The sequence below is a fragment of the Bombyx mori genome, chromosome 14 (genome assembly GCF_030269925.1).
Source record: "Bombyx mori chromosome 14, ASM3026992v2".
Lineage (NCBI taxonomy): Eukaryota > Metazoa > Arthropoda > Insecta > Lepidoptera > Bombycidae > Bombyx > Bombyx mori.
Genome location: NC_085120.1, coordinates 2,396,756 through 2,411,833, shown reverse-complemented (window position 1 = coordinate 2,411,833; position 15,078 = coordinate 2,396,756). Strand labels below are relative to the sequence as shown.

General features: G+C 38.5%; 1 protein-coding gene and 1 non-coding gene across 17 annotated transcripts in view; one reads left to right on the top strand and one right to left on the bottom strand.

Annotated features, from left to right (window-relative positions):
* The first annotated feature begins 1,135 nt into the window (after positions 1-1,135).
* On the top strand, positions 1,136-6,197 carry LOC101741554 (uncharacterized). Its single transcript, XR_005245482.2, has 4 exons — positions 1,136-1,153; positions 1,292-1,895; positions 2,135-2,267; positions 2,347-6,197. It is a non-coding gene; the product is annotated as an uncharacterized LOC101741554 (transcript).
* LOC105842934 (uncharacterized) overlaps positions 4,682-15,078 on the bottom strand; it is a 25,886-nt gene continuing 15,489 nt past the window's right edge. For 5 of the 16 annotated variants that reach the window (XR_009974815.1, XR_009974819.1, XR_009974821.1 and 2 more), the window contains 2 exons: positions 5,030-15,062; positions 4,682-4,942 (listed from right to left, as the gene is read on the bottom strand). Coding sequence is in view for 1 of the 16 variants with exons in the window: in XM_062672010.1 (XP_062527994.1) it covers positions 6,953-10,084 (3,132 nt within the window). In the remaining 15 variants the exon portion in view is untranslated. Of the gene's footprint in view, positions 15,063-15,078 lie in introns of all 16 variants that reach the window. The other 11 variants (XR_009974825.1, XR_009974827.1, XR_009974826.1 and 8 more) reach the window with 11 other exon arrangements.

Genomic DNA, 15,078 nt, shown 5'->3' with positions numbered 1-15,078 from the left:
GTTTTTTTGGTTGTGAAAATGAATAAATCACTATCGAAATCATTGCTGTGTTATTGCTACAAATATCTTTGATTGTATGTGTTAAAGTCGTTTTAATATTTTTGCTAGGCCTAATTTGTAAAATTCTGTATGGAAAAAGAAGGAGCCGCTCCCAGGCCGGAACAGAATAGTGCATTATAACGTTTTTGATCAAATTTGATAACGATTGTGATGGTGCAATTCTTGCACCACGGGGAATTGGTTTAAGAACTGGAACGTTCTCGTTTAATTCTGATTTTTTTTCCCAAAAAGCTTTATCTTTATCTGGTTGTGACGGAGAAATTATGGGGTGTGAAGGAGGAATTATGGTATGATTTGAGGAAGGGTTACAGGAATGAGATATTAAGTGATCATTTGTTGGGTGTTTTCGATGATATTTATTTTGAGACCACGACTTCCTTTAAAAAGCCTCACTTGGGGACAAGTTGGACATTGCAAAAAATTTTCCTGAGATGCAGAAGCACCCGCAAACCCTGACGAAGAAGAGCAGTCGTCTAACTGAGGGCACCTATCCATACAAATCTTTTGACAATAAACATGCTGCACATTTAAAATAGATAAAAAAGTAAACTCATACCAATAGTATATATAGTATGCTATATTTATAGTATAGTAGCTATATCTGCAATGTATATAAATAGTTAGCACAACAGATGTTAGTCCGCCCTCGTAAAAAAATTATATTAATAATAGAAATGTAGGGCTTTCCTTAAAATCTGTTCCTAGTGAGCGTTCATGACTTGAAATGAATAACGATGCTCAGTTTCAATTCGATCGGACATAGAGTTTCGGAGATCTTGTGATTAACGAGCCAGTGGTACCCCGGTTACATATATACCTCGCCACGTTATCCAGAGTCCTCTTCTCGTCCGGGGGTTATGAGCAGGATCTTGAAGATCTCACTCAAAAAGGTTGCAGAATATGTATGTTGGTTGATGTGTATGCACTTTAACGTAGGTGAAGCTCCTATCTTGTGTCTAATTTACCTATTTATTTATTTCACTTAAATTATTATGACAATATTTATAATATTGCGGATCCGCAAAAATCTACACAAAAATAATATAATATATTGCGAATATTTTATATTTTTTTATATTTTAACTTGATTTAGGTAAGTGTAATTAGTTTAGATCTGTATTTGTGGTGTTTTCAGTAATATTAACATTTAACACCACGCTGGGCACGTACACTAATAATGTTGAGGTTATACAGTTTACTTTAGTTACAAATTAATATGTATTGCTTCTAGTTAAACTACAATGGCCAGAGCACTAATTATAATTGACGCTTTGGAGGTAGACGAAAATAGGTTGAATATACTCGAATCAGTGCGTCTGCGACGCTGTCTTCGAGATCAAGCTAAACCCCTGAATTTATCGGAAAGTTTGTTCAGAAAACATTAAAGAATTTCAAAACATCTATTTTTACAATTGTGCTCTGAATTGAAACCGTTACTACCTAGTTCACATAGAGGAACGAGAGTCACAGTAGAATGCAAGGTATAATAATAATATTCAATGTAACATTTCAATTTGTGTAAAACGTGAAGAAAATAAAAGCTTCATAATCATATCTTGTTTGTCTAAAGTAGCATAAATTGTTATTTTGATTTCAGACTTATTTTTAACGAAATGTTTTAAATATTTTTTTATACAGGTTTTAACAGCATTATAATTTTTTGCAACCGGCTCATATCAGAAACCAGTCAGTATGAACTTTTTGCATAGTTTGAGTCAAGCTAGTGTATCCAAAGCCATTAGGGAAGTAACTATGGCATTAAACAATCTTCAAATTTTAAAAAAACATTTAAAGTTTCCACAAACCCAGCAAGAACGTTCACAAGTTATAAATGGGTAAGTCAAATAATTATCTTTTAAAGCATAAAAGTTCCACTGATTTTTCTTTTTGTTCGAGTTAACCCCACATATCAGTTATGTCATTGAACTTAAATAATGTAACAGAATTCTTAGTAATCTGTAAAAATTTGTCTCATTCTGATAGTGCGAAGATATTGGGGATGACTATCTGGTGTGCATTGGCATTGTAATTGTAAAAATATATGTCATACTAAATAAATTTATTTTCATTATAGATTTTACAATAAATTTGGCTTTCCTGGGGTTTTGGGGTGTATATATGGCACTCGTGTTGCACTTGTCAGACCTTTAGAACATGAAGAGAGGTTTTTTAACCGCAAGCATTATCATTCCAGAAATGTGCAAATAGTAAGTGCTTTGTACAATCCTCTCATTAACAATAACATATATTTCTTCCTAGTGCTTATCTGAAGGATTAACTTTTCAGATTTGTGATAGTGACCTTAACATTTTAAATGTGGATGCAACATTTGGAGGAGCTACTCCTGATGCATTTGTCTGGCGTAAGCCTGAACTGAATATGCATGTACAGAATCTGCACCATAATGGTGAAATTTTTGGTTTTTAGGCAAGTAACATATGTTCTGTTTCAGTAACTTAACTACAAAAATGTATTTTCTCATTTTACTATTTTTTAATCATTAACTCAATTTACTATTTTTTTTAAACACTGGGAAGACAGTTAGCCCGAGCCGGTAGGTACAGTACATACTCTGGAAATCAATTTTAGAATAGTACAATAAACTTCAGTAGAATGGAAAGGAAACTTGGTAGTGATTAATGAGACAGTAAATTTTTTTTTATTAAATATAGATATTATTAAAGATAAATATTTCTTCTATTTATGTACCAAACTATTTTTTAATTAAAAATATCACTTGCAGGTGACTCAGGCTATATCCACTCAAAAGCTGGCTTCTGACGCCAATTGTTAATGCTCTTCCCGGATCTATGGTAATCCTCATTGCCGTACCAGGAACACTGTTGAACGTTGTATAGGCGTTTTGAAAGCTCGTTGGAGATGCTTGTTAGCACACAGAGTACTGCATTATGATCACCATATGGTGGCCAAGATCATAAATGCTGGCTGTACATTGCATAACATGGCAAATAGATATGGGCTCCCAGCGCCCCAGCTCCAGCTTCCCGATGAAGATGTTGTAAGGGATGTTTCTCTTCAAATGGATAACAATGTATTTTTTGGTGGAGAAGAAGAAACACAGCACTTGGCAAGTGGGCGTCGTCAACGTTCAATGGTGGTTCAAAGATTATGGAGGAACAGACGCTAAATGTTAGTCCAACCTCTCTGTATTCTAGTATTTTTATGTAAGTGTTTAAAGCTGTTGTTCATAGTTGAGTAAACTGAGAAGACAAGAATGAATACAATAGCCTAGTACTCTCTGCTTATAATTATAAAACTCTCGTTAATGACAGTCTACAGATGTTGCATCTGTAAGGTCACATCGCAAGCCACTGTCCCGCCAGGGAGCTCAGACTCGTGACACCGCCTTTTAAGCGACGCGTTGATCTGTGCGCATTCGAACCTCCATCAAGGAACATACATAGTCAACTTTAGTGAGCTTTTAATTTAATTTTAATTCTGGTATTGAATGTTCTTTAATTAAAGAGTGTTGCCTTTTTATCACTTGTTTACCTATAGATTTCTTAGTCTATAGGTAAACAAGTGAATAATGTGATTTCTCTTGTTGGTATTGGCAATATTTGAGATTGTTGCTAAAATATCTGAGGCTTTCGTTTGTTTTAATTGAACGCTGGTGTAAATATATAATATATTTTTCTTTGAGTTAAATAAGAACTCACCTCAGTTGAACGGTTGCCAGTAGTGGCCGAACAAAGACTGTTCTCTGGTTTCATTATTACGGGTTTACACCCGAGGACGTGTATCGGTGCACGAAATACATGATGTATGTAACGCTGCTACAACAATTTACATCGACTCATGAGGATGCCGATAAAAAAGAAGAAAAAGCAGATAATTATGAAGAAGACGAAGCTCAATAAGATCTGATTTGATACTAAAACAGACCGTGGAGAATGCCTACCGGGGAAATCACGTAAAAAAAATGCGCCTCGTATATTACCTCACAGGTGGCGTGGAAAAGTGTGCATTTTATGAAGAATACAGCTCAGAATACTTTCAGATTTCATTACAATGGTATTCCTTACATACCCGTAAATGTTCAGGTTGTGAATTAATGCAAGGGTACCCTTTTTTTTGGACAAATTTTGTGAGGTCGTATTGAGAAATTATTTTAATCTGTCATGCTCAATTCATGTATTTATCTTTCTGTTTACCTTGTGTGTTGTGTCGTTATATTATTTTACTGTTTTTCATTATAGAGTAGGATGACCAGTAGATTGACTAGAAATTTGTAGTTTTTAATAGACGATCCAACTCCTTGCAACATGAAATCGAAATTTCAAATGAAATGTAATATCGATTGTGTGCCTATGACTTCAATGAAACACATGACTAACTCTGGCAGAAGTAGGTGATAGCTACTTCGTAGACTACTGGCAGAATATGGCAAGAACTGAATAGTATAATGTCAAGCATAATGCTTATTTTGAAATGCTATTGTTTCCGTAGATTATATTTATTAGTTTCCTAAAATTTACTATGGTGCCTGCCTAAAGTAAAACATAATTATAAAATTCTTGAACTATTTTTAAATAACAATTTCTATTTCGTAATTAAGGTAACATACCATTTTGGTATTTGCTAAAAATATACAATCATAAAACAATATTAATTTATTTATTTTTAATAACGGTGCTAATTAATTTTTCCAACATTTTATGCTGAGATGCATTTACTTCAGCTTGAAGTTGTTGAGCGTTGGCTTACGTACGGGCAACCTCTGCCTGCGTGCGGGCAGCCTCTGCCTGCGTACGGGCAGCTTCTGCTAAAATCAAAACTGCGTCAGCCAGTTTCCCTTCAGCTTCCACTCGCTTTTTCTCCAGCTCTATAACCCAGGACGAGTCTACTCTTGTTTGTTGTCCTATAGATAAAATAATGATTGGTTATTATTCTGATTGTAGTGAGTGAGTGCAAAGAGTGGCTTGGCTATGGAATACAAATAACTTACTAAATTTCGTCCTGGTATTCGCAATGAAGCTTCTTCTAGGGTGACTTCTATTCCTGGTCGACGAGAAACTGGGCTAACTATAAAAACAATATTTATGTACAGTCTTAAAAGATATTAGATATGTTTGTTTAAAAATAAAATAAAATATAAAGCTTATGGTAGACATATCAGTTGTCCGTTAGGAATGCCAGGTGTCGTAGGTAATAATGATATCCGGTGCACAAAAAAGTTTATTAATTAACACATAAGATAGGTCGACGACACGAAGACATACACAAAACCATAGAAAAGAGAAGGAGTGGAAACGAGTAGAACCGTAACACAAAATGTTCACAATAACAGCTGTTGTTAGCGGATAAACGATAGATAGCAATAAGCGTTCGGGAAGCAAGCGACACGGGCTTCGCGGCCGAGGATCTCAAACCGACTGGCGCGGGGCGCTGAGTGATCTGCGCACGCGCGTCGTTCGTGATCACTGAAGTAGGAAACCTATGGAAATGAAACGTCAACAAAAAATTCGTGCCACTGTGACGTCATCTGGCCACAAAACATGGCGGCTTTAGTGCTGCCCAGAAGATTTTAATGTTAGTAGGTTTTATCGATAAACGTTCTTGGCTTATTTTATTTTAAATATTGTTGAGTATGAATGTATTTGTAGAATTTATACTTTAATAGGAATTAAGTATATTGTTATGTGCAAAGATGATGTGATTTAGATATTATGTGAAATCTAAGACGAGTTCGTGCTTCAAATTTTCCAAGTAAACGATATGACGATTTTTAAAATTTGCTACACTGATTTTATAAAGTTGTCGTTTGCCGCAAAACATAAAGATATGGCATAGTACAGTGCCATCAGCCCATTTCTAGCATGCTGAATGTTATCGTATTTTGAGTACGTGTTTTTCTTAGACTATTACAATCTATTTTAATTGTTTTGCTGACTCTAAAGTCCGTAACAGACTACCGCAGTGCACCTCAAGGAAGGTGCACCGCACCATTTGAATCACTCTCACTTGAGAGTGATTCAAATTTTAAACTTATCAAGGGACCGCCTGATAACAAAAAACACCTACAGAACATTTATTCGTTAATGAAATTACAAAGTTATTCCTTGTGACTTCCTCTCTAAAATCACTTAATTAATAAATATTTAACGAATTTACAATAGTGTTTTACTCACTGCGGAATAAAACTATTTTATTTAAATAGTTCCGAAGAGATTTTGTCGATAGCCTTTTTCCCGAAATATCTAAACAGAATGTCTAAATATGTTTTGATGACATAATATTTTAAAGAGGTATTTATGATTAGTGTCATGATGAATATTTAGTTGTATTAATGCGTTTTATGCTCAATTACCTTCGGTGGTTGTGATTTGGTAGGTGGTTTCAAATAATGTAGGTACACTCCGTACACAAACACAAACAGTTTATTTAATCACATACACACAAGAAGTTAACAAAGAGAAAGAAGGAGTGACAATCACAGAGATAGGTTAAACAACAACAAACAAATTATCGAAAAATAAATACTTTTTGTCCGAACGATATGATGTGTAAACACTTCCAATATTTTAACTAACTGCCCTCACACTGGCTCACACATTACACCAATCTCGTTCGTATGACGTAGAATTGTCCGTTTCCATTATGTCGTCGCGTCGTCCGTCAGATTCGTATCGTAACGTACATAATGTAAACGTATTTTGTTGTGTGAATGTATACAGTACATGTTAATATTATAGTTATTGTTATGTTATATTGTTGTATATATTATGTGTTGTGTAATTTATATATAGTAAATTAATATATATTATATATATATATATCTCTGATGTTTATATATTGTATATAATAAATCCAAAATAATATTTAATACTTATGTGGAGTAAGCCCACATCACTCCCCCCCAGCGTCCCGGTTAGGGGCGATAATAATCTGGGAATCGTACCCGTCGTCCCGAACGTGTTATTTTGGATGTAGGAGTTAAAGATGGGCTAGATTTTGGAGACGGCAGATCACGATTGGTAATTGGTGATTTTGAAGCAGGTAGTGGGGGAGGTATATTCTTCTCTTGTGTACTCCTATCGTCTACCAGTATGAAAGCGGGTTTAAGGCGATCTACTGAAACGGATACTGGTTTCCCTTTAACCAATATCTTAAAGGCTTTGTCTCCTCTAGTGAGCACCCTGTACGGTCCCGAGTATGCTGGGTGGAAGGGAGGTCGTGCAGCGTCTTCACGGAGGAAGACATGCTGAGTGGACTCCAGTTCTTTATGAATAAAGACAGTGTGCTTGCCATGACGTGAAGCTGGGACTGGTTTCAGCTTTTGGACGATCATGTGTAGGCGCGCCGTGAAATCTGTTACATCGGATGTTGTAGGTGTGCTCGAATCGAAAAATTCTCCCGGTAGTCTGAGCGGTTCACCATACAGTAATTCGGCGGAGGAGGATTGTAAATCCTCTTTGAAGGCACTGCGAATGCCGAGGAGTACCAAGGGCAGTACTTCGGACCAGTTGGAGTCAGCGTGGCACGTTATGGACGCTTTTAACTGTCTGTGGAAGCGTTCCACGAGTCCGTTGCACGCTGGATGATAGGCGGTGGTGCGTTTATGCTGGAAACCCGAGACTTTTGACAAATATTGAAACAGTGCGGACTCGAACTGTCGTCCGCGGTCTGTAACAATATCAATCGGTACACCGAATCTGGATATCCAGCCGGATATTAGTGCTTTAGCCACCGTTTCTGCAGTGATGTCTACTATTGGTATGACCTCGGGCCACCGTGTAAATCGGTCAATGGCCGTCAGGCAATACCTAAATCCCTGGGAGACAGGTAGTGGACCGATTAAGTCAATGTGGATGTTAGTGAAGCGTGCGCGTGGTAAGTCGTAAGTACCTAGCGGTGTATGCACGTGACGGCTTACTTTTGCGCGTTGACACGACAAACAAGATCGTGCCCAGTCTCTGCAATCCTTCCTCATCCCGGGCCACACGAAACGCTGAGCTACTAACTTGGCTGTAGCGTTAGGGCCGGGGTGACAGAGTGAGTGAAGACTTTGGTATACCTGTCTGCGAAACTGTTCGGTAATGAAAGGTCTAGGCACCGAAGTGCTAACGTCACAGAATAATGGTTTTTGACTACCTGGAAAGTCCATCTTCTGAAGTCGCAAAGATGAGTTATGAAGGTGTTCGGCGAGCTCTGAATCATTATGCTGTGCTAGACTGAGGTCCGTCAGATCAATTGGAGACTCCAATTCATCCACTCGTGAAAGTGCATCAGCAACGATGTTATTACTGCCTGAAATATGTCTGATATCGGTGGTGAATTGGGAGATGTAGTCCAAATGTCGGAATTGTCTGGGCGAGCAGTCATGCTTCCGTTCGTGGAAGGCATAACTGATCGGCTTATGGTCCGTGTAGATTGTGAAATGTCTGGCTTCTACCATGTGCCGAAAGTATTTGATGGCTTCGTAGATCGCCAGAAGTTCACGGTCGTAAGGAGAATATTTGGTTTGGCTTGGGCTCAATTTCCGTGAAAAATACGCAAGAGGCTGCCACGCTTCATCATCTAGCTGTTGAAGAACAGCGCCGATAGCCGTGTCTGACGCGTCTGTTACCAACGCTAGCTTGGCATCACATTTTGGGTGAGCCAAAAGAGCTGCATTGGAGAGGCTTTTCTTGGTGTCTTCGAAAGCCTTCAGAGCGTCGCCGATGAGACTGAGGGGCGTGGACCCTTTTACTGACCCAGTGAGAAGAGCGTTAAGAGGGGCTTGGATTTCGGCGGCCTTGGGCAAGAAACGCCGATAAAAATTGGCCATGCCGAGAAACCTTCTCAGTGTCTTAACGTTCTGAGGTGGGGGAAAGTCAAGTATGGCACGTACTTTGTCTTCCAAGGGCTTGGTGCCGCTCTCCGATACACAGTAACCCAAGAAGGTTACTTCAGGAGCTCCGAAAACACACTTGGAAGCATTTATGACCATTCCATAGTCTTTGAGCCTGCTGAACACTTGTCGGAGGTGATGTTCATGCTGGGCCTCGTCTCTGCTAAAAATTAAAAAGTCATCGATGAAACAATAGACGAAATCAAGGCCACGCATCATCTCATCGACAAAGCGTTGGAATGTTTGACCCGCATTTCTTTGTCCAAAGTTCATGAATGGGAATTCAAACATTCCAAACGGGGTGGTTATAGCCGTCTTCGGTACATCCTCTTCAAATACGGGGATTTGGTTGTAGGCTTTTACCAAATCGATCGTGCTGAATACGCGACAACCTGCAATGTTATGTGTGAAATCATGTAAATGTCTGATGGGGTACATATCCGGTATTGTGCGAGCGTTGAGTTTTCTATAGTCGCCACATGGACGCCACCCGTTGTCCTTCTTAGGGACCAGATGTAATGGGGACGACCAAGGGCTCTCCGACGGCCTAGCGGTGCCGTTTGCTAGCATCGCTTCAAATTCGGCTTTCGCGATCTTTAGCTTGTCGGGAGCAAGACGTCTAGGCGCACACGACACGGGAGGACCAGGTGTGGTGCGTATATGGTGTTGAGTGTTGTGGGGAATGCTACGCTGCGTACCGGCCGGACGTGTGACTTCAGGAAATTCTCGCGAAAGTAATTGATGGTAATGTGTGTCACCAGTATGAACTTTTACAGACAAAATTGAATTACATTTACTAGCCAGTGAAGCTGGAGCAGAGAGAGTGGTAGTGTTGTCAATTAATTTTTTACATTTACAATCTACAATAAGGTTATAATACGCCAGAAAATCAACACCTATAATAGATTTGGTGACATCAGCCACCACGAAACGCCATGGGTAGCTACGACGGAGTCCGAAATCCAACGTCAGGTGCACATACCCATATGTGTTAATTGTAGTTCCGTTGGCCGCCATCAGCTTGTAAGAGGTGGATGCTCGACGCTCTTGTAGTTGAGATCGGGGGAAAACACAGAGGTCGCTACCCGTGTCGACCAGAAACTGCATTTTCGTTCCGCGATCTTTGACGAAAAGGCGACCTGGGGTGGTGGGGCAATCTTCCGTCGCCATCACTGATTGCCCGCTGCGTTTCCCGACTTGTAGTCACATGGCTTTTGGCATTTGTGTGCCCTCGACGCGAACTTGGAGTGGTACCAACAAATTGGGAAGCGGCGGTACATTGAAGCTGAACGAGTTGAACTGCGTGAGTTTGACCGGCGTCGCTGCGGCGGGTTGGTTCTATGGGGGTGCCGGGACCGTCGGGTGTGCTCATCGAGTTTAAGCGCGAGGTGCTCGACCATTTTTCTGAGCTCAGCGATTTCGCCCGATACGGTACTGCCAGGTCCAGTGCTGCCCGTTTCTACAACCTGCGCCGACGTTGCTGCAAGCTGAGGTGGGGACGATATCTCCTGTATGCGATCTGCCAGTTCTGCTAAATCCTCCAGCCTCTGAGACGACTGCGATGCCAGTACTGTCTGGATGCTGGGCGGTAACCGGTTGCTCCAAATCGACCTCAGGAACTCCTCTGGAACATCCGGTCCTGCTAAATCTTGCAGGTGTCGGAGAAATTGGGATGCTTTCCTGTCACCCAGTTCCTCATGTGTCAGCAGCTGCCTGACCTTGTTCTCATGCGAGGCGGTGAGACGCTTGATGAGCTCGAATTTCACCTTATCGTACCGGTGTCTTGCAGGAGGGTTTACGATGATATCCTTGACGGCCTTGGCGTGCACGATATCCAAGTTCGTAATTACTTGGTTGAACTTCGCATGGTCGTCAGTTATACCGAAGTTTTCGAACTGTCCTTCAAGTAATGCGAACCAAATCTCAGGATCGTCCGGTGAAAATGTTGGGACTTTAAAATTTAATTTTCGTACGTCAAATGACGTCTGTGGATCCGGGTCCATGGAAACGCGCTTCGTCTTTGTTCGACGGGTGGTGACGTTTCTCGTCTCTAATTGCGTTTTTGTGGAACCACTGTCGGTAGTTTCACTATCTCTTGACTTGCTCATTATTTTTTTTTGGTGCTCGTAAGGGGTCACCAATTTAGTTGTATTAATGCGTTTTATGCTCAATTACCTTCGGTGGTTGTGATTTGGTAGGTGGTTTCAAATAATGTAGGTACACTCCGTACACAAACACAAACAGTTTATTTAATCACATACACACAAGAAGTTAACAAAGAGAAAGAAGGAGTGACAATCACAGAGATAGGTTAAACAACAACAAACAAATTATCGAAAAATAAATACTTTTTGTCCGAACGATATGATGTGTAAACACTTCCAATATTTTAACTAACTGCCCTCACACTGGCTCACACATTACACCAATCTCGTTCGTATGACGTAGAATTGTCCGTTTCCATTATGTTGTCGCGTCGTCCGTCAGATTCGTATCGTAACGTACATAATGTAAACGTATTTTGTTGTGTGAATGTATACAGTACATGTTAATATTATAGTTATTGTTATGTTATATTGTTGTATATATTATGTGTTGTGTAATTTATATATAGTAAATTAATATATATTATATATATATATATATCTCTGATGTTTATATATTGTATATAATAAATCCAAAATAATATTTAATACTTATGTGGAGTAAGCCCACAAATAGATTCCGACCGAAAAATGGTATCCGATATTTCGGATTCAAATATATTATTAAGTGTATAATCCATGTTTCGGATGAGGGCTCCATAATGAATTTAAATATATATAGATAATAGTTTTGGGGCATCGACCTTCTTGAGATCCTATAAAATATGTTTTAATTATTATTTATGTACGTTTTAAGCATGATAAAACTAGAAATTGTATATAAGCAATCATATTAAATCGATATGAAAGTCAATAAATAATGTACAACCCAAAACAGACGGCCGAACTGACGTGACAATGACATTTGGCGCGCTAAACATGGCGGATTTTCGGCCTCATTAGACGGAGACGGAGACATTTACGTATATTCATGTTTCATTTTATGTACGCACTGAAATACTGTTATATTGTTTTCTTGCGAGTTAAAGTGCTGAGTAAGAACGAGATAGATATATGTTTATGTGTGTGCCTTCAAAATGGGTGCTATTTATATAAGCAATTGTACGTATAGAACAATATGTCGTGTCCCTACTATATAGGTCTATGTTCGTGATACGCGCCGAGTCGTATGTTTCCAATGCATGATGTCACACTGATATAGTAAAGTGAATGTCGTGTTATAATTTTAATGTTTTGAGTAATAGCTACAAGCTAATATAGCTGACCTAAAACTTTATTTTGCCAATGTCTTTTCGAATATTTAGCTTGTCAGCTTTTTTATTTTCCTCAAACTGTGAAAGAATGTACTATATTTCCAGAATTAGCTGCTACTGGTGTTAGGACGTCTTGTGAGTCCGCACGGGAAGGTACCACCACCCTGCCTATTTCTGCCGTGAAGCAGTAATGCGTTTCGGTTTGAAGGGCGGGGCAGCCGTTGTAACTATACTGAGACCTTAGAACTTGTATCTCAAGGTGGTTGGCGCATTTATGTTGTAGATGTCTGGGCTCCAGTAACCACTTAACACCAGGTGAGCTGTGAGCTCGTCCATCCATCCAAATAATAATAAAAAAATTAAACTCGGAGCCTACTTTGGCAAAGTCAAGCATCTATTAACCACAACTTTATCAAGTATACCAGCATCTTACCTATAATATCGTTGATTGGCTGTTCAAGCGTTGACGGGCTCATCTCAGCCTGAGCAGGATCTGCTGTACAAATTATTACTAGAAAAACTATACAACTAATTCATTTCATTTGAAATCGAGTCGTGGCCTATGGCGGCGTGAATAAGACGCCCGGCGTATTAAAAGCGATGTATCTTAATAAAAGATATTTTATTTAAAATCAATCCTGCGAATATTATTTACGTAATCGTTGACGGTAGGACGGTTAATGATCCAAATCCAGATACAAAATGCAATTGCAAAAATATTAAACTAGCGCAATAATTATGAAAGTTTAAAAATAACTAACAAACAAGTGTTTGTCCTTTCTGGGATGGAGAATTCAGTAAATGCGATAGATTTGGCGTTGAGGCGGGAGGTGGTGAATCTGAAATTTATTTATTGTTAATGTTACAAAAAAAGTTGTTAAGTTACAAAAATAATTAATTCATCAAATGGGATTAATTTTACCTGTTGTTAGAACAACTGTTTCCTGGGCTATACCCTGATCTTCGGAGGCGACAACCAATCCCGACGATAGGGGTTCCTTAGGAACAATAGTGGTCTAAAATAAAGTGACATACGCCTTTGTTTTTAAAGTTAAACTTTCACGCTAATTATAATTAAATGACGTAAATAACTATTATGATTAAACATTAATTACAATAAAAACGTTATTAGTGTTTGGAATTACATAATTATTACTCACAGTTATTGCAGGCATCCATGCTGTGTGTCACCAAATATAGCCCCTTCACCTATTATAGCTAGAACTTTTTTTTCGAGTTCGTTCAGCTCGTCGTGGTTCGCAGGTACACCACCGGTACTATAAGCATTCCTTTTTCGTTCTGCAGCTTTGGCTTTGACCTTGTGCTTAAGGTCAGCCCAGTACTACGAATGTAAAGATTCAAATAAAATCATGCATTTAAGTGAATAAAAATGAACTAAGTCTACTACCAATTTGTGTTATTAAAACTCACCCGCTTCCATCGTTGGCTAGTTTTTGTAGCACCCAATCCGTGGGCATTTAATTTCAAAGCCAAATTATCTCATTCCCGAGCAATGGCTTCTTTGGATGCCCTTAACGAGTTGTGGATGCGCAATTAAATAATCTAGTAATTCGTCTAATTGTGCACATGACACGCGATTTTCCATTATGTTTATTTAAACATACTGACTGACAGACTGACCTTCCAATAGTTTATATTTATTGTCCCCTATTTTTTTACTATATTCACATATTGTACGTATTCCACGTTCTTTAACTAACGTCCACCACTCCTGAGAATAACTAATGAATTTTTTTTTCACAAAGAAAACATTTCACTGAGAAGTCCATTGTTATAAAATATTAAACTGTTAAGAGAAAAACATCAAACAATCCTTCAGAATAAATTAAACACGTAGCACTTCAGTTAATAATATTTTATAGAAATCGATTTTACTTCGATGTACTAAAGATTCAATGTCTTTTTGATGGAATGAAAAATTAATTTCAACAAAACTTCATGCAATCACATCAATACTAAGTAAAAAAAAAAAAAATACACCACGAGGATTATACGCTGAACTGTTTTTGGTAACGGTAAGATCGACTATGAGCCACGTTTTCAACTGAAGCAGGTATAGACTATAAGCCACGCCAGCAAAGAAAGCAGGTAACAGAAGGGACAAGATTCAAAGGTCGGACAGAAAAAATGGCCTCTAAAAGAAGCAGCTGTTCATTGTTAAGTACAGAACTCGAAATAAATGATGAATATTGATATATATAATATCGATTGTGTGCCTATGACTTCAATGAAACACATGACTAACTCTGGCAGAAGTAGGTGATAGCTACTTCGTAGACTACTGGCAGAATATGGCAAGAATTGAATAGTATAATGTCAAGCATAATGCTTATTTTGAAATGCTATTGTTTCCGTAGATTATATTTATTAGTTTCCTAAAATTTGCTATGGTGCCTGCCTAAAGTAAAACATAATTATAAAATTCTTGAACTATTTTTAAATAACAATTTCTATTTCGTAATTAAGGTAACATACCATTTTGGTATTTGCTAAAAATATACAATCATAAAACAATATTAATTTATTTATTTTTAATAACGGTGCTAATTAATTTTTCCAACATTTTATGCTGAGATGCATTTACTTCAGCTTGAAGTTGTTGAGGGTTGGCTTACGTACGGGCAACCTCTGCCTGCGTGCGGGCAGCCTCTGCCTGCGTACGGGCAGCTTCTGCTAAAATCAAAACTGCGTCAGCCAGTTTCCCTTCAGCTTCCACTCGCTTTTTCTCCAGCTCTATAACCCAGGACGAGTCTACTCTTGTTTGTTGTCCTATAGATAAAATAAT